General features: G+C 45.3%; 1 protein-coding gene across 3 annotated transcripts in view; it reads left to right on the top strand.

Moving 5' to 3' along the window:
- ift81 (intraflagellar transport 81 homolog) overlaps positions 1–22,843 on the top strand; it is a 153,525-nt gene that overhangs the window by 51,614 nt on the left and 79,068 nt on the right. For all 3 annotated transcript variants that reach the window (XM_038789145.1, XM_038789160.1, XM_038789154.1), the window contains one exon: positions 470–616. In XM_038789145.1, coding sequence (XP_038645073.1) covers positions 470–616 — 147 coding nt within the window. The remainder of the gene's footprint in view (positions 1–469; positions 617–22,843) is intronic.

Below are 22,843 nucleotides of genomic sequence, written 5' to 3'. Positions count from 1 at the left end.
GTGCAAACTCCACATGGACAGTGACCCAGAGCCGGGATCGAACCTGGGACCTCGGCGCCATGAGACAGCAGTTCTAACAACTGCGCCACCGTGCTGCCCTAACTGGCAATTGAACCTGTATGTTAACCTTGAGAGAATCCTGAACGAGAACTCCTAAGTCCCTTTGTGAAATGTTGTGATCCCAGCACTGACCCCTGAGGCATATCACTAGTCACCGGCTGCCATCCTGAAAAAGACCCCTTTATCCCCACTCTATTCCTTGTGCCAGTCAGCCAATCCTCTGTCCATGCCAGTACCGCAGCATAGTTACCAATGAGCTTAAAATTATCTCCAAGAAGAAATTGTTGAATTAAGAACTGAATATGTATGAACATTGTTCTCCATACTGAAGCAAATGACAAAATTTGAGGCAAAATTATACATCTACAGTAATCAACAACTTCCAAAGTAACTTTTAATTTTCACCCAGGCATCTATCATTTCTCGAAAAAAAGAAGCTAAAGCTGAAGAGTTGCAGGAGGGAAAAGAGGAGTTGTTGATCATGGAGAAAGAATTGGCACAGAAAACAAACCAGGCTCGTGATTTTGATGGCACAGAAGTTCTGAAAGGTGATGAGGTAAGATAACTGAAACAAGTGACAGTAAATATTTGAGGTTTTCTGGGTCTATTTACTGTTAATGACTCAAGGAAGTAGTTTTTCTCTTTATAATCTGTTGCTGAGTGTTTAATGGCAACTTTGTGTGTTTTAATTTAATAGATTACTTGTTTCCGGACGTGGGTGAATCAAACCAACTTTGAGTCAATATTATAATAGCTCTTATGGTACATTTCTTTGAGAATATTTGTTTGCTTTCAATAGCAGCGACACAATCTTTGGTGGACTGTGGGGTGTATTGTGTTATAGAGTGGAATTTAAAGTGCAGAAGTGCCATTCGGCCCATTGAGTCTGCACCAGCCCTTGAGCGAGAACCTTACTGAAGCCCATATCCGAGTAACCTCACCTAACTGTTGGACACTAGGGGTAATTTAGTGTGGCCTATTCAACTAACGTGCACATCTTTGGACTGTGGGAGGAAACCAGAGTACTCGGAGGAAACTCACGCAGACACGGGGGGGAGAAAGTGCAAACTCCGCACAGTCACCCTAGGCCGGAATTGAACCCTGATCCCTGGGGCTGTGAGGCAGCAGTGCTAACCACTTCACTGCCGTGCCGCCTGTCATGCTGTGGATTTGTAAAATGTTCAATTGTGTATGGTTATCTGACATATTGAAATTCCAATGAGTGCAAAAGCAGTTTGAGTGGCAGAAGGGAAAAAAATTACTAAGCAGATGTCGAAAATGGAAAATTGGAGGGCAATTCAAGCTGGATATTCTGCGGAATTCCCTTCTGGTTATTGACTAAAGGTGACACTTGCTGCATGTGGTTGCTTATGTACCATTGTTGATGGAATGGCGTAACACTTTAGACTGGGCAGAAGAATGTTCACAGAATTATTACTGACGTTTACATACCTGACTAGTTCCAAACTGACATCAGATTCATGCAATTATTTGATTCAGCAAAATTTAGGATGTGTTTTGAATGCGCAGATCTGGCAAAATTGCCTAGTTTACTCTGTGTAACCTGATGCCTACCTTGAGCTGAATCTGATGTCTGAAACATTTTGAGACCATTTTACATTAGGAGCGGAGGATCTTTTAATTTTTCATTCTTAGGTTGTGGCAATTGCAGTCAAGACCAACATTTATTGCTCACCCCATACTGCCTTGTTGTGGTCCATAAGGTGATGGTATTCCCACAATGCTGTTAAATAGGAAGTTCCAGGATTTTGCCCATTGACCGTAAAGAATGATGATACATGTCCAAGTCAAGATTGTGTGTAACGTGGAGGGGAATTTGGAGGACATAGTGTTTCTACGGACCTGCTGCCCTTTCCGTTCTAGATATTGGAGATTTGAAATTTCAGAGAGGCTGCTAGGGACCACAATGTAGCTTGAATTATTTACTAATTAATAATTTACTAATTAATTACTTGCTAATTAAGTACTTACTAAATCATAAGTAGAGGATACTCTAAACCAAAGGCAGATATAAAAAAAACTAACTAATTGATTACTTTTAACTTGTATAGCTTAATCTTTAGTAAAAAGGAAGTAAATAAGGGGCCTAGTCATGGCTCACATCTGTGAAATGCTTGTCCTGTGCTATGTGGCAGATCATGGAAGCTCCATTTGTCCCTGGCGGCCACGTGTGCAGGATGTGTGTCCAACTGCAGCTACTGACTAACCGCATTTCGGAGCTGGAGCTGAGGGTGAATTAACTGTGGAGCATCCGTGATGCTGAGCAGGTCATGGATAGCAAGTTCAGCGAGGTGCTATCACCGCAGGTGAGGATTGAACAGGCAGAGAGGGTGTGGGTGACCACCAGGAAGAGTAGAGGTAGGCAGGTAATGCAGGGGTCCCCTGTAACCACCCTCCTTTCTAACAGATACACCGTTTTGGATACTGTTGGGGGGGTGACTACAGAGGAAAAGTGTGGCAACCAACTTAATGGCACAATGAATGGATCTGCTGCACAAGAGGGAGGGGGGAGAATGGCAGGCTCATAGTGGTAGGGGATTCGATTGTATGGGGAACATATAGGTGCTACTATAGCCGTCAACGTGGCTCTAGGATGTGGTGCTAGAGTCCGGGATGTCACTGAACGGCTGCAGGGTATCCTGAAGGGGGAGGGTGAAAAGAGAGATTGTGATACATGTTGGTACCAATAACATAGATAAAAAGAGGGTGGAGCAGCACGGTGGCGCAGTGGTTAGCACTGCTGCATCACGGCACCAGGTCCCAGGTTTGATCCCGGCTCTGGGTCACTGTCTTTATGGAGTTTGCACATTCTCCCCGTGTGTGCATGGGTTTCGCCCCCACAACCGAAAGGATGTGCAGGGTAGGTGGATTGGTCACGCTAAATTTTCCCTTAATTGGAAAAAATTAATTAAGCACTCTAAGTTTAACATAAATAAATAAATAGGTAGAAAGAGGGATGAGGCCTTACATCAGGAATTCAGGGAGTTAGGTAGACTAAAAAGCAGGACCTCCCGGGTTGTAATCTCTGGATGACTCACAGTGTCTCATGCTAACGAGTATAGAAACAGGAGAATAGCGCAGATAAATGCATGGCGTAAGAGTTGGTGCAGGAGAGAGGGTTTTAGATTCCTGGACCACTGGGACCATTTCTGGGGAAGGTGGGACCTGTACAGATCTACATCTAAACTAGAGAGGACTAACATATTTGCTAGTGGGTTTGCTCATGCTGTTGGGAGGAGTTCAAACTAATTTGGCAGGGGGAGGGGATGCAGTCTGTTAGCAGAATAGGGACACGACATAACACAGAAAAGCAATCAAGTTAGAGGGAATACAGCAGTCATAAGTTTCAGGAGAGTAAGACGAGGCTGAATGGCCTCTACTTTAGTGCCCGGAGTATTACAGGTAAAACGGATGTGTTAAGGGCGAGGGTTGACACGTGGAATTATGATATAGTTGCCATCACGGAGATGTGGTTCAGGGAGGGGCAGGATTGGCACCTTAACATCCCAGGATACAGAATTTTCAGGAGGGACAGGGTAAGGGGCAAAAGAGAGAGAGGCATTGCACTATTAGTTAAGGAGTCACAGTGGTTAGTACTGCTGCCTCACAGCGCCAGGGACACGGGTTCGATTCCGACCTCGGGTTACTGTCTGCCTGGAGTTTGAACATTCTTCCTATGTCTGCGTGGGTTTCCTCCACGTGCTCTGGTTTTGTTCCATGGTCCATGCTAAATTGCCCCTAAATGTCCAATGGTTAGGTGGGGTTACAGGGTTAGGGCAGGGATTGGATCTGTGTAGGGTGGTCATTCAAATGGTCAGTGCAGACTTGATGGGCCGAATGGTTTCCTTCTGCACTGTAGGGATTCTATGATATGATTCTTCTATTCTATGGATTACTGCAGTAAAGAGAGATTATATCCTAGGGGTGATGTTAAATGAAACTTTGAGTAAAGTTTAGGAATAAAAAAGGGACAGCCACATTGCTAGGTATTTATTATAGACCCTTAGATAGTTGCAGTGGGAGAGCATGTGGCGAACAGTGACCTCAATTCCATAAGCTTTCTGATACTCATGGAAATGGACGAGCGCTGTCCTCGGGTCAAGATGCTAAATTGGGGGAAAGGCTAACTACAACCAGATTAGGCAGGATTTAGAAACTGTTGTTTGGGAGAGGCTGTTTGAGGGTAAATCCACATTTGGCATGTTGGAGTCTTTTAAGGAACAGTTGATGGGAGTGCAGGACAGGCATGTGCCAGTAAAAAGGAAAGGCAGGATTCAGGAACCATGGATGACCAGGGAAATTGGGGATCTTGTCAAAAAGAAAAAAGATGCATATGTGTGGTACAGGCAACTAAAAACAGATAAAGCACTTGAGGAATACAAGGAAAGTAGAAAACTTTCTTTTTCTACTCTGAGCAGGGAGTTAGGAGGGCAAAAAGGGGTCACGAAATGTCCTTGGCAGACAGGATTAAGGCGAATCCCAAGGCATTTTATATGTATATTAGGAACAAGAGGGTAGCTAGAGAAAGAATTGGCCTACTCAAGGACAAAGGAGGGAAATTGTGTATAGAACCAGAGGAAGTAGGTGAGGTCCTTTAATGAGTATTTTGCATTGGTATTCACAAAGGCGAGGGACACGTTGATTGGATGATGTCTCAGAGGGATGTGTAAACACTTTAGAACAGGCCATTATTACAAGGGAGGAAGTTTAGTTATATTAAAAAAATTGAGGTCGACAAATCCCCAGAGCCAGATGGCATTTATCCCAAATTACTGAGAGAGGCGAGAGATGAAATCGCCGGGCCTCTGACAGAAATCTTTGTGTCCTCATTGGCCACAGGTGAGATCCCAAAGGATTGGAGGATAGCCAATGTTGTACCATTATTTAAGAAGGGTTGCAAGGATCATCTGGGTAATTCTAGGCCAGTGAGCTTGATGTCCGTGATAGTGAAATTGTTGGAAAAGATTCTCAGAGATAGGATCTATGCACATTTGGAAGTGAATGGTCTTATTAGCGACAGACAGCATGGTTTTGTATGAGGGTCATGTCTCACTAATTTGATTGAATTTTTTGAGGAGGTGACAAAAATGATTGACGAGGGAAGGGCTGTGGATGTTGTCTACATGGACTTTAGTAAAGCATTTGATAAGGTCCCTCATGGCAGGCTGGTGCAAAAGATTAGATCTCATGGGGTGAACTAGCTGGATGGATCCAGAACTGGCTTGGCCATTGAAGACAGAGGGTAGCAGTGGAAGGTGTATTTCCAAATGGAGATCTGTAACTAGTGGTATTCTGCAGGGATCGGTACTGGGATCTCTGCTCTTTGTAATATATATGAATGACTTGGAAGAAAACGTAGCAGGTCTGATTAGCAAGTTTGTGGATAATACTAAGATTGCAGGAGTTGCGGATAGTGATGAAGGTTCTCAGAGAATACAACAGGATATAGATAGGCTGCAAAATTGAGAGAAATGGCAGATGGAATTTAACCCGGACAAGGGTGAGGTGAGCATTTTGGGAGATCCAATTCAGGTGGGAGCTATAAAATAAATGGCAGAACCATCAGGAGCATCGAGACACACAGAGATCTGGGCATGCAGGTCCACAGATCCTTAAAAGTGGCAGCACAGGTGGAAATGCTGGTAAAAAAAGCATATGGCATGCTTGCCTTCATAGGATGGGGTATTGAGTACAAAAGCTCGAAAATTATGTTACAATTATATAGAACGTTGGTTAGGCCACATTTGGAATACTGTGTCCAATTCTGGTCACCGCACTACCAGAAGGACGTGGAGGCTTTGGAGAGAGTACAGAAAAGGTTTACGAGGATCTTGCCTGGTATGGAGGGTAATAGCTATGAGGAGAGATTGAATAAACTGGGATTGTTCTCCCTAGAAAGACGGAGGCTGAGGGGTGACCTGATAGAAGTTTATAAAATTGTGAGGGGTATAGATAAGGTGAACAGCTGGAGGCTTTTTCTCAAGGTGGAAATGACAATTACAAGGGGGCACAAGTTCAAGGTGAGTGGGGAGAGGTTCAGTGGAGATGTGCGGGGGGAAGCTTTTTTTACACAGAGGGTGGTGGTGGCCTTGAATGCACTGCCAAGTTAGGTGGTTGAGGCAGATACGTTAGCGACCTTTAAGACCTATCTGGATAGGCACATGAACAGACAAGGTTTGGAAGGATACAGGCGGTTGGTCTAAATAGGACACGTGGCCAGCGCAGGCTTGGATGGCCTGTTCCTGTACTGTATTGTTCTTTGTTCTTGAGAGTCAGTGAGAAATTGAGGAGCAAATATGTGCACAATTTGCAGAAGTGTATAAAAATTATAACAGGGTAATTATAGTGGGTGATTTCAACTTACCCAACATTAACTTGGTCAATCATTGTGTTAAGGGCCTAGATGGAGCAGTGTTCACAAAATATATACAAGAGAACTTTTTAGCTTATCATGTGGAGGGTCCAACAAGGGATGGTGCAGTGCTGGACCTAATTCTGGGGAATAAAGCCGGACAGGAGGTTGATGTGATGGTGGGAGAGCATTTTAGTGATAGCGACCACAACACGGTGCAATTTAAGCTTGTTATGGACAAGGAAATAGACAAATTGCAGAAAAAGGTCTTGGATTGGGGGAGAGCAGCCTTTATTAAAGTAAGGCAGGATCTTGCCAAGGTAGATTGAAACAAGTTACTGATCTTACCCCCACATAGTCATCTAAGTCATTTATATAAATGACGAATTATAGGGGACCCAGCACAGATTCCTGTGGTACATCACTGGACACTGGCTTCCAGTCACTAAAGCAGCCATCTGTCATCACCTTCTGCTTCTTATAGCTCAACCAGCTTTGAATCCACCTTATCAAGTTCCCCTGTATCCCATATGCATTTGCCTTCTTTAGCAGTCTCCCATGTGGGACCTTGTCAAAAGCTTTGCTGAAATCTATGTAAACTACATCAACTGCACTGCCCTCATCTGCACAGTTAGTCACATGCTCAAATAATTCAATCAAATTTGTTAGGCATGACCTCCCTCTGACTAAGCAATGCTGATCAAACCTTGCTTCTCCAAGGTGTGCAAAGAGGAATAGGGAGGGTACAGGCCAAACATGTTCCCTCTAAGGTAATAGGAAGAAGTAACAAGCCCAGAGAACCATGGATGATCAGAGATATTCAGGATGCAATGAGAAGGAAGAGAGCAGCTTTTAATGAGTACAAGGGGAGCAAATCAACAGAGGCATTACAGAAAGTGCATGATAGAGCTTAGGAAAGCAATTAGGAGAGCAAAGAGGGGATATGAGAAGTCTCTAGCTGGCAAAAGTACAGAAAATCCCAAGATTTTCTCAAAGTATATCAATGGGAAGAGGATAACTAGGGAAAAAGTAGTGCCCATTAGGGACCAAGGGTGGAATCTGATCTGTGGGTGGAGCCAGAGGACATTGGTGGGGTGTTAAATGAATATTTCACATCTGTCTTCACCCAAGAGAATGCGGGGGGTGGGAGTGCAGGGGCCTGATCCAAATTTTAGATTCATCTCCGGCCTCGGGAGAGGTGCCAGAGGCCAGAGGACTGGAGAATTACAAATGGTCCCACTATTTGAAATGAAAATCACTTATTGTCACGAGTAGGCTTCAATGAAGTTACTGTGAAAAGCCCCTAGTCGCCACATTCCGGCGCCTGTCCGGGGAGGCTGGTACGGGAATCAAACCGTGCTGCTGGCCTGCTTGGTCTGCTTTAAAAGCCAGCGATTTAGCTCATCAGTGAGCTAGGCTGTAGGGATAAGCCAGGGAACTACAGGCCAGTGGGTCTCGCATCAGTGGTAGAGAGACTATTGGAGAAAATTCTGAAAGAGAGAATCTATCTCCACTTGGAGAAGCAAGGTTTGATCAGCATTGCTTAGTCAGAGGGAGGTCATGCCTAACAAATCACTCAACACTCTAGTCTGCTCCAAAAGTCAATCGGTTTATTAATTACGCCGGTGGGAAGCAAAACGCTGGGTACGCCATGCGTTCCTTCACTGAACAAAGGCAAATCATAAATACTTATACATTTTCAAACAGTTACTTAGCCCACCTCGGCTGGACATGAGCCAATCGTACAGATTTTAGATTACGTACAGATGCAATGAAATTAATCATTAAACATGCTGGGGCTGCATGATCAGCTCGTGGACAGGCAGAGGTTTCTTAATGATGTTACCCAGATGCCTGAGCAACCGTCCTGGGCCTTTACAATACCCTACCTCACAAGCTTCAGACTTCCTTATCGTAACTTAGTTAGTTGGTTCTGTTGCTCTTTAAAGTTGGCAATATGATGTTATGACCCAACAGCGTCGCCAATACTGTGGGTATTCCTATTTATCTTAGTGAACCACAAGCCTTCCCTTATATCGGTCAAATGACCACACAATCAGTTAGTTAGTTCAAAAGATGGTTTATTTACATACACAAGGGTTGCTTCGACATGCAAACGCAATATCTACTATGAGTTAAACTACACCTATCAGCTACAATAACCTATACTTAACTTCAGGATGACCGGCTCTATGCAGATGGATAAGGCTTTTATCTTGATCTCACGTGGCTGGGCTCACCCGTCAGGTAGCAATCGTTGGTCTCGAACTTGGCTGTCTGGTCGTTATGTTGCAGTTAAACTGGCGCAAGCCAGATTCAAAGGAGGCTGGCACAGGGCAGGTCCAAAAGAGACTGAACACATGGCTGTGTACTCTTTTTTTTATCCCTCTAGGTTTCACGCTCTTTGAGGCGGTCCTTAATTTTGGACCCAATAATTCGACAGGCTTCGATCACTGCCAATAAAGGGGCGGGTGCCTTGGTGGCTGGGCGGGTCCTTAGCGGTCATTGACCTTGGCAGTTAGGCTCTCTGAGTAAAGGGAGTGGCGCCGATCAGTCTGTGGCTGTACCGGTTTCTTGATTGGAGTCCTATTGTTCTGGGGAATGGGTCATTAAAATGCAAACGAGCGGGGGTTTCGATCAGGTCTAGCTACCTGCGTTTTAAATACACAGAAGCTCTGTATCCATCTGCGTCCTGGGTTGGCCATAATTCCCATGGTCCTTTGCAGGTGGCCATCTCAGATGGCTACAGTTCCATTGTTTGTGGACAGTTGCCATGTCTTAACCTCGTCTAACTGCTGAATGATTTATCCTTAACTTCGTTAGTGGTTGGTCCATTGTCTATTCATTTTTTTCTTTTTGAAAAATATTTTATTGAGGCATTTATATATTTACACATCAAGCAAAACAAGCCAACAGGGCTGCAAATAACCATTCAACAAAATACGCTCCAGCACTCCAAGGTTTCACTTTGTTTAAGAACTCTCCAAAGTGGCTGCTTACGGCGCCATCTTGTTCCATCATCCCGAACCTGACCTGCTGAAGCCAGCCTAGAGCCCTTCTCTTACTTATCATTATATTCTCCCCATGGTCCCGATTCTCCCGACTATCCACATCTCTGCCCTCCCCCACCCGACCAGGCACTCTCTACCGCTGGGTGTTGCGCCGCCCCCCCACAAGCTTCGTAGCGCTAGCTTTCTCCACTAGTGTGTTGGCCCCACTCTAGGGGCTGATCAAACCCCCTCCTATACCTGTTCCGTTACTGCCCTCTCTGTCACCTCCTCACCCTCTCCATCACTTTGCTGCCCTCGCCCCTTCCTTCCTATGAGCTAGTTCTCCTACTCATAAAGCCATGCAGTCTGGCGTAAAATTGTTCATGTCCATCACTTTTTCTCCCCGCATCTTCCTCACCGCTGCCTTGTTTGTCTTTTGTCCAGACTGTTTTCACAAATGAATTTGTCCGCCTCTGCCGGGGTGGTGAAATAATGTTCCTTATTCTGGTATGTCACTCCGAGCCTGGTTGGGAATAACATTCTGAATTTTAAACTGTTCTTGTATAGGACCTACTTCGTGTGGTTGAACTTGGCCCTGCGCTTTGCCAGGCCAGCCCCAATGTCCTGATATACCCTTATTCTGTGCCCTTCCCAACTGCTTGCTTTATTCTGCCGAGCCCAGATCAGGATCCTCTCCCGGTCCTGGTATTGATGCAGCTTGGCTATTATCGCCCTCGGCTGCTCCTCAACCTTGGGCTTTGGTCTGTGTGACCTGTGGGCCTTGTTGATTTCCGGCAGCTCGGGGAAGCTGTCCCTTCCAACCAAGTTGCCCAGCATCTGGGCCATGTAGTTAGTTAGGGTCTCTGCTCTCAATCCCCTGTGGCAGCCCCACCATACGGATATTCTGTCGCCTGGATCGGTTCTCTTGGTCCTCGACCTTCCTCTTCAGGCACCATGAGTCATCACCAACTTTTTTATTTTTGCCTCCAGGGCGACGATCCGGTTTTTCTGGTCAGTTCTCCCATGGGCCTCCAGCATCTTTTCCATTCCGTCGAGCACCGTCTACATGACGGCCAGTGCCTCCACCATTGCCACCCGTACCACCGTGGGGGGGACTGGGGTTGGAACCAGCTCTCCGGTGGCCAGGGACCCATCGCCTCATGGATCTGTCAACTCGCTCGATGTTCTTGCCCTTTTCCACTGTCCTGCCTTCCCTGCGGGGTCTCGAGCTACTGTGTCCTGGCATATCTTTCTTCTTCCTTGTCTTTATGGTTGAGGAGATGAATGAGTCTGATTTATTGGGCGACATTCAACCAAAAGTGCCTATTTTGCTGTGTTCTGGAGGAGAGCCACCTGATGTGTGGCTACTCAGCACATCCCCATCACCAGATGGGGACCACTTCTGACTTTATGATGGAGCAGCTGAAGATGGTTCTGCTAGGATTTGGGATTTCTCAAGTCCTCTGGCTATGATTATTGGCCTCCAACAACAATTACCAATTTCCTTTGAATCTGACATGACTCCAGCTGCTGGTGCATTTTCTTTTGATTCCTATTGAATTCTATTATACAATGGCTCCTTGATATTTCACTTGGTTGAATGCTGCCATGATGTCAAAGGTAGTCACTCTTACCTCACCTCTGGAATTCATCTCCTGTCCATAGATAGATACATACATAGAAGATAGGAGCAGGAGGAGGCCTTTTGGCCCTTCGAGTCTGCTCCACCATTTATCACGATCATGGCTGATCATCCAGCTCAATAGCCTAATCCTGTTTTCTCCCCATAACCATTGATCCCATTCGCCCCAAGTGCTATATCTAGCTGCCTGTTGAATATATTCAATGTTTTCGCGCTGTGTTTTTCAAACTTTTTTTTTAGGGACCCATTTTTTCCAACCGGCCAACCTTTGGGACCCACCATTTTCTCTTACCTTTAATGTGAGAGGTAAGCCTGCTTGGTCCTCATGCTCTCACTCCAATCAGGTTCACAGGAGGAGAGGTAAGACATAGTTAGCATCCAAGTTTCATCAGCAAACGAATCAGCCAGAGAGGACAATTTCTCGAGGAGGAATGCATCGATTTCGTACCTCAGTTCGTAAACTCTGAGTAGCTCCCCTGTTGACTGATCATTACAGTAACTCTTCAAGCGGGAAGTCCACTGTCATTGGGATTGACTGGTCATTGTTTCGATTCAATGCTTTAATGTAGTCTTAAAAGGTCAGCAAAAAACTTATAGCCACCCTTCCGTACACAGAGAGTGAGATGTGATGATTTCCCATGGCTTTCATTATATCCCTTGCCAAACAGTCAGTTCTGTCCATAATTAAACCATGAGGAATATATACTCTCGCCAGATCATTTCAGTAATATTTAGGCAAAACAGATTGAGGTCATAGCCTTGTTCATCATCGGTGATCACCACACAGTCAGCCATCGCCATGCTGCTATCGCACTTTGACCAAGGGTTTGGGTCCCAACACTCCCAGGCCGCATGTGCATTGATGAGCAGGCACGCATGAATTCCACAGGCTCACCACTCTTCGGGTGAAGAAATGTCTCCTCTTCTTTATCCGAAATGGTTTACCCTGAATCCTCAGACTGTGACCCCTGGTTCTGGACACACCCACCATCGGGGACATCTTCCCTGCATCTACCCCAGGGGTGGGCAAACTACGGCCCGCGGGCCGCATGCGGCCCGCCAAAGATCTTTATGCGGCCCAAGTCATTAAAAAAATAAAAGAAAATTTTTTTTGTTTGTTTTTTTAAAAAAAAATTTTTACGGTTAATGGGGGGGGCTGTTGGGTTACTTACTGGTATAGGGTGGATACGTTGACTTGAGTAGGGTGATCATTGCTCGGCACAACATCGAGGACCGAAGGGCCTGTTCTGTGCTGTACTGTTCTATGTTCTATATGAGGCGCCCAGAATCATAACCGGGTGAAGTAATTATTTTACTTAATATACTATGCGGCCCTTTAAAATTGTGAATTTCTGAATGTGGCCCTTGCACGGAAAAGTTTGCCCACCCCTGATCTACCTTGTCTAGTCCTGTTGGAATTTTATAAGTCTCTATGAAATCCCCTCTCATTCTTCTGAACTCCAGTGAGAACAAACCTAAGCTAGTCAATCTCTCCTCATATGACAGTCCCGCCATCCCTGGAATCAGTCTGGTAAACCTTTGCTGCACTCCCTTGAGAGCAAGAGCATCCTTCCCCAGAAAAGGAGACCAAAACTGCACACAACATTGTAGGTGTGGTCTCACCAAGGCCCTGTATAATTCCAACAACATATCTCTGTCCTGTACTCGAAACCTCTCACAATGAAGGCCAACATACCATTAACCTTCTTTACTGCCTGCTGCACCTGCATGCTTACCTTCAGCGACTGAAGCACAAGGACATCCAGGTCCTGCTGCACACTCCCCTCACCCAATTTACAACCAGTTAGGTAGTAATCTGCCTTTCTGTTTTTGCTTCCAAAGTTAATAACCTCACGCTTATCCAAATTATACGGCATCTGCCATTGATTTGCCTACTCACCCAACCTGTTCACATCATGCTGTAGGATCTCTGCATGCTCGTCACAGTTCACCCTCCTACCCAACTTGATATCATCTGCAAACTTTAAGATGTTACATTTTGTTCCCGCATCCAAATCATTAATATATGTTGTGAACAACTGGGGTTCCAGCACTGATCCCAGGCACCCGACTAGTTACTGCCTGCCAATTTGAAAAGGACCCATTCGTTCCTACTCTGCCAACCAATTTTCTATCCACCTCACTACACTTCCCTTAGTCCTATGCATTTTATTCTTGCACAATAATCTCTTATGCAGGACTTTGTCAAACACCTTCTGAAAATCCAAATATGCCACATCGACTGGCTCCCCCTTGTCAACTGTACTGGTTACATCTTCAAAAAATTACAACAGATTTGTCAAACATGATTTCCCCTTCATAAATCCATGCTGACTCTAACTGATCCTGCCACTGCTTTTTAAATGTTCTGCTATGAAGTCCTTGATAATGGATTCAAGAATTTTCCTCACTACCGATGTTAGGCTTACTGGTCTATAATTCCCTGTTTTCTCTCTACCTCCATTTTTGAATATTGAATAACATTCGCTACTCTCCAATCTGTAGGGATTGTTCCAGAGTCTATAGAATCCCGGAAGATGACCACCAATGCATCCACTATTTCCAAAGACACCACCTTAAGCACTCTGGGATGTAGATTATCGGGCCCTGGGGATTTATCCCCCTTCAATTCCATCAGTTTTCCCAGCACCATTTCTCTACTAATAGTGATCTCCCTCAGTTCTTCCCTCGCACTAAATCTTTCATTCTCCAACATTTCTGGTATCTGATTTGTGTTCTCTTTTGTGAAGACAGAACCAAAGTATGTATTCAATTGCTCAGCCATTTATTTGTCTCTTATTATACATTCCCCTGTTTCCATCTGAAGGGGGCCTATATTTGTCTTTACCAATTTCTTTCTCTTCACATCTGTATAGAAACACTTAGTGTCAGTCTTTATGTTCCCTGCAAGCTTACTTTGGTACTGTATTTTCATCTTCTTAATCAATCCCCTGGTCCTTCTTTGCTGAATTCTAAACTGCTCCCAATCCTCAGACTTATTGGGGACGCCGTCGTGAAACTCGGAGTGTTTCACGACGGCGTCAGAGGCCGCTCCTCACCCCCTAGGAGCGGGGAACTCGGCCGCCGGGCCTTGATGCTGGCGTCAAGGCCTGGCACGCCGAGAATGACGTGCCCAGCGGCGCCTAATGACGTCAGCTGCTCATGCGCAGTTGCCGTCTTCCCCTCCGCTGCCCCGCAAGACATGGCGGCTTGATCTTGCGGGGCGGCGGAGGGGAAAGAGTGCGTGTCTTGGAGACGCCGGCCCGACGATCGGTGGGCACCGATCGCGGGCCACTCCCCTCCCGAGCACGGCCATGGTGCTCAATCCCCTCTCCGCCCCTCACAAGCCCCAAACTCACCTTTGGCGCGCTGTTTATGCCGGCAGCGATCAGGTGTGGTTGCCGCCGGCGTGAACAGGTCGGGAACGGCAGGCCGCTCGGCCCACCCGGGCCGGAGAATCGCGGGTCGCCGTGAAAAACGGCGACCCGCGATTCTCCGAGCGGCGTGTCGCAAAACGCGACATGCCATTTGGGGGGGTGGTGGGTGAATCGCGGGGGGTGCCAGAGCGGCCCTCCCACGATTCTCCCACCCGGCCTGGGGAGCGGAGAATCGCGCCCATTATTTTTCTTTGCCAATCTGTATGCTTCTTCCTTGGATCGGATACTATTTATAATTTCCTTTGTAAGCCATGGATTGGCTCTCTGACCCATTTTGCTTTTGTGCCAGACAGAAATAAACAGTTCCCCCATGCATTCCTTGAATGTTTGCCATTGCCTATCCGCTGTCATCCCTTTAAGGAACTCTCACCAATCTATCAAGGCCAGTTAGGATCAAGACTATAATGGGTGAAGCAAAGTGGCCCTACAGGTACCTGAAATGAAAATTGGTGAGCAGGTTATTGGTGAGTATGTGTCACTTGACCATTTGTGGAAAGTTGGAACTTGTCAGCAGTAATTGGTAGGGCTCAGTGTTTCTGTTTCTGAAAAGGTCTTCCCTGGGCAATATTTTATACTGTTGGGTAAATTCCAGAATTGCAGTTTAGGAATGGGATTCTTGAACATGTGTCATCAGCAGTATAGCCCAAATGTTGTTGAGGCCTGGCTCCTTTATTCTGTCAAATATGCTTAACCATTTCTTCACGTCGCTTGGAGTGAATCACATTGACTAAGGAGTAATGGAACCTATGAAAGTAGAGACCTGAGGAGGAGACAGAGAAAGATCATCCACTGAGCACTTCTGGCTGAAGATGGTTTCAAATGCTTCGGGCCTGTCTGAGGTCTGCCATCATTGTGATGGTGATGTTCATAATTTCTCCTCCTGCTAGTTGCTTATCATCCGCTATTCATGACTTGTTGCAGAACTTTGACCTTGTGTGTTGGTGTGAGATCTGATGACAAAAATGCAATTTTATCAACCTGACTTACAATTATTCAGCATTTCTACTTCTCACCCATTCAGCACTCCAAGGTGTTAATACCAATGGCTTCAATTGATTAATTAAAACTTTGCAATCGAATTGGCGTTCTGCACTAATATCATTGCTCTGAGTGTCCAGATTTTTTCCATAAGCCTGCATCTCCCTTTATATTTCCTTAATTATGTTCTGAATCAAATACCTCCTATCAAAATAGTCAATGTTCCAACAACTGTGTTGAGAAATTTCTCCTCATCTCTCTCCCTCATCCTTGCTGACTGTTTTGTCTTGCTTGCTATGGCTTTAATATCCCTTCTATCATTGTGTGCCCAAAATGCATACAATATTTTCACTATGGCCTAAATATTGTCTTGTTTACATTTATCATCGCCTCTTTTATGTTGTACTCCTCAATGTATGAAAGATAAAATGCAGTTGGCTTATTTATGACTTTATAAACCTGCATTTACATTTTCAGGGAATTATGTATTTGTATCAGTGTATTCAGTGTAAAAACATTCCTTGATTTTTCTCCCAAGTGCATCACCTCACACACAGCATAGAATGGTGGTGACAGTTGATTTTCCACATTGGAGGGAATTGTGATGTTCTCCAGTAATCTTTTTGATATATATTAATGACCTGGACTTGGGTATATAGAGCATAAAGCCAAAGTTTGCAAATTACATGAACCTGGGAAATGAGGGTTGAGGCCTAAGACTGGAGAAATAGACAAACATATGGCAGATGAAATCTAATGCAAAGAGGTTTGAAAAACTGCACTTTAGAAGAATGAGGAGAGCCAATATAATTTTACAATACAATTTTCAGGATTCAGGAACAGAGAGACCTGGGAGATTGCATGCAATAATCTTTGACGGTGATAGGACAATTTTGTACTGCTGTTTAAAAGCTTACTTGGCTTTACACGCTTCAGGCTGAACTATTGTACTCAATTCTGGACACCACAATTTAGGAATGATGCCAAAACATTGGAGAGAATGCTAAGGATATCCATCAGAATGGTAACAGAGATAAGGGGCGCGATTCTCCACTCCCCACGTGGGGTGGGAGAATCGCGGGAGGGCCGGGCGAATCACGACACGCCGCCCTGGCCCCCCTCCCCCCCCCCCCCCCCCCCCCCCCCCCCCCCCAAATGGCGTGTCGCGTTTTGCGTCACACGGCTCGGAAAATCGGCACTCGCCGTTTCTCACGGCGACCGGCGATTCTCCGGCCCGACGAACCCGACCGGTTCACGCCGTCGTCAACCACACCTGGTCGCTGCTGGCGTGAAGATCGCGCGACCGGTAAGTGTGGGGCCTGTGTGGGGCCTGTGGGGGGCGGAGGGAGGATCGAGCACCACGGGCATGCTCATCAGATGTCTGGCCCGCGATCGGTGCCCACCGATCGTCGGGCCGGCGTCTGCAAACGAAGCACTCTTTTCCCTCCACCACCCCGCAGGATCAAGCCGCCATGTCTTGCGGGGCAGCGGAAGGGAAGACGGCAACCACGCATGCGCGGGTTGGAGCCGGCCAACCTGCGCATGCGCGGCTGACGTCACTTAGGCACCGCCGGCCCGTCATTCTCGGCACGCCGCTTTGACACGAGCGTCAAGGCCCAGCGCCCGAGATTCGCGCACCGCCGCTCCTAGCCCCCGGGGGGGGGGGGGGGGGGGGGGGGGGGGGGCGAGGAGCGGCCTCCGACGCCGGAGTGAAACCTGGAGTGTTTCACTCCGGTGTCGGCTGTTTCTCTCCGTTTCGGAGAATCGCGCCCAAGGAACGCCATGGAGTGAATGGAAAAGCTAGGGTTGTTATCCTTAGAACAGGGGAGGTCATGAGGAGATTTTATAGAGGTGTTCAAAATCATGAAGACCCTTGGGAGAATAAATGTAGAGTACACTAGTAAGGAATACTTGCTGAAATTGTAGAGGGCATTGGTGAGATCACACCGGGAGTACTGTGTGGAGCTTTAGTCTCCATACCTTAAAATATATTTTTCTCTATCTGGGATGCAACTAAACATTACTAGATTGATTCCTGGGCTGATAGGGTTGTCCTAGGAGGAGAGATTGATTAGAAATGGGGCTATACTCTCGAGTTCAGAAGAATGAGAGGTGAGATCCCATTGAAATATATAAGGTTCTGAGAGGTCGTGATGGATTAGAATCTGAGAGGCTGTTTTCCTTGGCCGGAAAGTCCAGAACAGGAAGGCAGCCATTTTAATCTGAGATGGAGGAATTTCTTTACTCAAATGGGTTATGAATTCTCGACTCCATAGAGCTTTGGAAGTTTAGCTGTTGAATATATTCAAGGTTGAGATCGATGCATTTTTGGATTGTCAGGGGTATCGGAATAGGATAGGAAAGTGAAGTTGAGATTGAGGACAGCCATGATCTCATTAAAAGGCAGAGTAGATTTAAGGGGCTACATGGCCTATAATAGCTTATATTTCTCATGTAAAATGTTTCCACTGGCAAAAGGATCAGTAAGGCTTGAGGTTAACTAGTCAAACATGCAAATTAAAAAAATTATGGTTTTGGAATGCACTGCTTGAAACAACAGTGTCAGCTATTGTAACTTTATGAAGGAAATTGGATAAATACTTGAAGGAGATAAAATTGCAACGCTATGGGGAAAAACACAGGGGCTCAGTTATTTGAAAGAGCTGGCAGAAGTATGATCGTCTGAATGGCCTACTTCTATGCTGTGAAATTCTTTGATTCTCTACATTAAGTAGTTACATCTGCCACCTGTCTTCCCATTCCAGTAATTTGCCCATTTCCTTCTGAACTGTTATACAGTCCTAGTGCTTGCTAGTCCTTAAAGTAATCAATACTTTTCAATGTTGTGCCCCTTAGGCAAAGTGCAAATCATTGGCTTGTATTTCGAACAAAATTGGACCCATTCCTTGCCCATTTCCAACCATTCTCCAATCTGAACAAAATCAATTGCCCCAAAGTTTTCTGTCAGTGAATCAATTTTCAATCTAGGTTTTGTAGCATACACCTGAACTTTTATAGTGAGCCTTTTGTTAAATACATTCATGAATACCTTGCGAAAATCCATAAATACTATGTTCATTTATTTGACACATTGTAAGCAAATGCTGTTTCTTCCTTCTGAATTTGGATTCATTGCATCCTGTCGATTCTTACACTATAAGCAACTGCTACCTCTGAGTGGCATGTGCTTGTGTGAACAGTTTTATATTGCCTTGACATTATTGGCTTGTGGTGTTTTTAGACTAAGATGAAACAATGCTGTTAGCCGTGGAGAATTGCATGGGTAGTATATTTATAGCCCATATGAACTTCTTTAAGTCTCCATTACACTAGTTGGACCCAATGTTTGTGCCTATTGCACAGTAAGTATAACACTGGTATAACTGCTACCAATTTTCAAAGCGGAAAAACTATTTCAGCAGATGATATTTCTAACAGCAAGTGGAAATTCCAGTTTAAGGTATAATTACTATTTTCTTTTCAAATGGGATGAGATGGAGTTGCACACTTATTGTGTAGTCTGAGTCAGAAGGGGTGGGGGATGCCTGTAACCTACTAAGTATGTCATGTCCCAGCTCTGGTTACCAAACTATGATTATCATTTGCGGCTTGCCAAAAAACAGGTGGTGTTGACCTACGACAAATTCATCACACATGCTGCATTCTTTTCACAATATTTGAATAAGATCCATAGATCTTTTGAAGATCCAAAGTGAAATTAACATGCAATCTACATTCAATTGCACAACTTTTTTTATGGCTCTATAAAATCAGAATTAACTTTTAGAATAGTATTTTTAGGTTATGCTCCTAAAACCAGGATGGCAGTTCGTGACAATTTTGTTTTTCCTATTATGCTTTGCAATGAAATTCTGAATGTGTTTCAGATAACCCAACTTCAATTTGAATAGCACCGTAAGATAATAAAACATCCTATGGTGCTTCACACAAACATTGTAACACAAAATATGACACTGAGCCACATAAAGAGATGGTAGCCATGATGTGGAGATGCCGGCGTTGGACTGGGGTAGGCACAGTAAAATGTCTTACAACACCAGGTTAAAGTGGGGTGATGAAGGAGCTACGCTCCAAAAGCTAGTGATTCCAAATAAACCAGTTGGACTTTAACCTGGTGTTGTAAGACTTCTTACTGTGCCCACATAAAGAGGTAATAGGTCAGATGTACAAAAACTTGGTCAAACAGGAATATTTTAAGGAGTGTCTTAAAGGAGGAAAACGAGGCAGAGAGGTGCAAAGAGGGAATTCCAGAACTTGGGACCCAGGCAGTTGAAGGCATAGTTGCTAATAGCAGTGCAATTAAAATCAGGGATGCATAAGAGTTCAGAATTAGATGAGCTCAGATATCTGTGTGTTGTGGCATTGGAGGACATTACAAAGCTGAGGAGGGGTGAGGCTATGGAAGGATTTGAAACCACAAAAAAAAAATTTCAATTCAATACTTTGTCATTGAGCATAGGGGTGAGAGAATTTTGTGTGTTAAGATATGGGCAGCAGAGTTTTGGACGATATTATGTTTATGGAGGGTAGAATGTGGGAAACAAACTAGGAATGCATTGGAATAGCCAAGTCTAGAGGTAAGAAAAGCATGATTGAAGGTTTCAGTAACAGATGAGCTGAGGCGGGCAAAATCAGGTGATGAAATAGAGTTTGGAGTAGGTGGTTTCGTGAAGGTTTGAGTATGTGGATGGCAGGTCAACCCGGGGTCAAATATGACACCAAGATTGTGAACAGACTGATTTAATCTCAGAATGTTGCCAGGGCGATTGATGGAGTTTGAAACAAGTGGACGGAGTTTGGAGTGGGGTGCCAAAAAATGGCTTTGGTCTTCCCGAAACTGGGTGTTGCCATGTACATATAAGACTACTGCTGTGGTTTTGCATGATGTCGTTGAGGGGCATGGTATAAATTACAAATAGGAGGGGGGTCAAAAGATGATAAAATCATAAGAAATAGGAGTAGAAAGGAAAAGCGACACCTGAAGACAGAACTATTAACAACATCGCCTAACATGGGATTAGGTAAGGGTGGCACGGTGGCACAGGGCTTAGCACTGCTGCCTCACGGCACTGAGGACCCATGTTCAGCCCCAGCCTCGGGTCACTGTCCGTGTGAAGTTTGCACATTCTTCCTGCGTCTGCATGGGTCTCACCCTCTTAACCTGAAAAGATGTGCAAGGTAGGTGAATTGGCCATGCTAAATTGCCCCTTAATTGTAAAAAAAGAATTGGGTACTCTAAATTTATTCAAAAGAAACATGGGAACAGGTTGCGAAGTTGGCAGATCAGCATCTTAGTGGGATTAGGTTGAGTAAGCAGAGGGTGGGTCTCATGAAGAACATGAGCTCGGAGAGGGCATGGAAGAGATAATGGAGTGAGATGCAAGTTCAGACCTCGAGAAATGGGAAACTTTAGAGGAAGTTTGGCATGGTCTGCTAATGGAAAGGAGGGATGTGGCAAAGGCAGATGACCAGATGATCTTAATCTTACTAATAATGAAATCCAGGTGCTTTTTTTTGCCCTTATTGTTGGAGGAGACGGAGGAGAGGAGTATAAGAAGACTGTTTGTTTGCAATGGAGAAAATAAGTAGAGAAAAGGGCCATATTAAGGGTAGGGGCTGGGATGATGGGGTTTTAATGGGGCAAGGGCATTGAAAGTAGAGCTGAAGGTGTGGTTGAGCTAAAGCCATGACAGTTTGGGATTTTGAAAGTGCAGTTTAGAGTGGTTTGAGTTGTGGTTGTGGACCAATGCTTCCCAAAGTTTTTCACACTGTGACCCCATTTCTGTGAACACCCCCCCCCCCCCCAAATTTGGAGCCATGGTGAAGAACGACCAGTGGGGCAGGGGAATGGTGTTTAATTTTTTTAATTCGTTCATGAAATGTGGGTGTCGCTACCTAAACCACCTGTGATAGAACAGAAGTATTATCGCATTTTGGAATTTGCCTCTGTTGCCTCTATTTCTTAAAGTTATAACACTTATGTGGCATTAGATTCAACTTATTGGGTGGTGGGGTTAGCTCCCTAGTCCTAATGCAGCATTTTTTATGAATATGAGTTTAACTGCCTGGATTCCAACTGACAATTGTAATTATGGTATTAATAAATATTGTTATGTAAAATCTCGAGCTTTATAAAAATGTGAGACTGTGACTCTCTTTTGACATTTGAGGGCGCAGGCAGGCCTTGTTCGATTATATTTACAACAAAGTTGTAACTTTGATTGACGGTTCTTCAGGCTGAATCGCCTCCCAACTGCTACACAAGCATCAAACGAGCCTACCGCTCCATTTCCCGACCTCACTTTGGAAAATCTGACCACAAGTCGGTATTCATACTTCCGGCTTACAAACAGCAACTCAAGCGTGCTGAGCCAGTCAAGGAATCTGAGGACATCCCCCGTGACTGCTTGGAGACTGTGGACTGGTCCATATTCAAGGCCGTGGCAGCTAACCTGGACGAGTACGCAACCACCGCCACAGACGGCATCAGTAAGTGTGTTGAGGACTGTGTACCAAAGAAGACAATACGGGTATTCCCCAATCAGAAACCCTGGCTCAACCAAAGGGTTCACCCCCTGCTGAAGTTCCGAACAGAGGCTTTCAAGTCTGACAACCCTGACCTATATAAGAAATCCAGGTACGACGTACGGAAAGCCATCAGAGATGAAAACAGACAGCATCAAACTACAGTCCCAGGCCAACGACACTAACCTACAATGACTATGGCAGGGCCTACACAAGATCACAGGCTACAAAGCAAGGCCAGGTGGAATATCTGGGACTGGAGCATCCCTACCTGATGATCTGAATAAGTTCTATGCCCGCTTTGAGCAGTCAGCCAATGTATCAGTGCCACCTGCCTCAACAGCCCTGGACACACCCATACCCACTATTACAGCCTCAGAGTTGAGAGCTGCCTTTTTGAAAGTGAATCCGCGGAAAGCGATCGGCCCCGACGGAGTCCCTGGGTGAGCACTCAGAGCCTGCGCAGACCATCTGGTGAGTGTATTCGCAGATATCTTCACCACCTCACTCCTCCGCTCTGAAGTCCCCATCTCCTTCAAGAAGACCACCATAATATCAGTACCGAAGAAGAACAAGGTAGCCTGCCTCAAGACTATCGACCAGTGGCCCTAACGTCTGTTATCATGAAATGCTTCGAGAGGCTAGTTATGAGACGGATCACTACCAGCCTCCCAGACGGTCTCGAACCACTGCAGTTTGCCTATCACCGCAACCGGTCCGCAGCAAATGTTATCTCACTGGCTCTGCAATCAACACTCGAACACCTCGACAACAAGGACACCTATGTAAGACTGCTGTTCATAGGCTACAGCTCCAC

Source organism: Scyliorhinus canicula, chromosome 1 (assembly GCF_902713615.1).
Source record: "Scyliorhinus canicula chromosome 1, sScyCan1.1, whole genome shotgun sequence".
Taxonomy (NCBI): Eukaryota; Metazoa; Chordata; class Chondrichthyes; order Carcharhiniformes; family Scyliorhinidae; genus Scyliorhinus; species Scyliorhinus canicula.
Note: the sequence above shows the minus strand (reverse complement) of the source record. Positions and strands in the feature narration are given on the sequence as shown.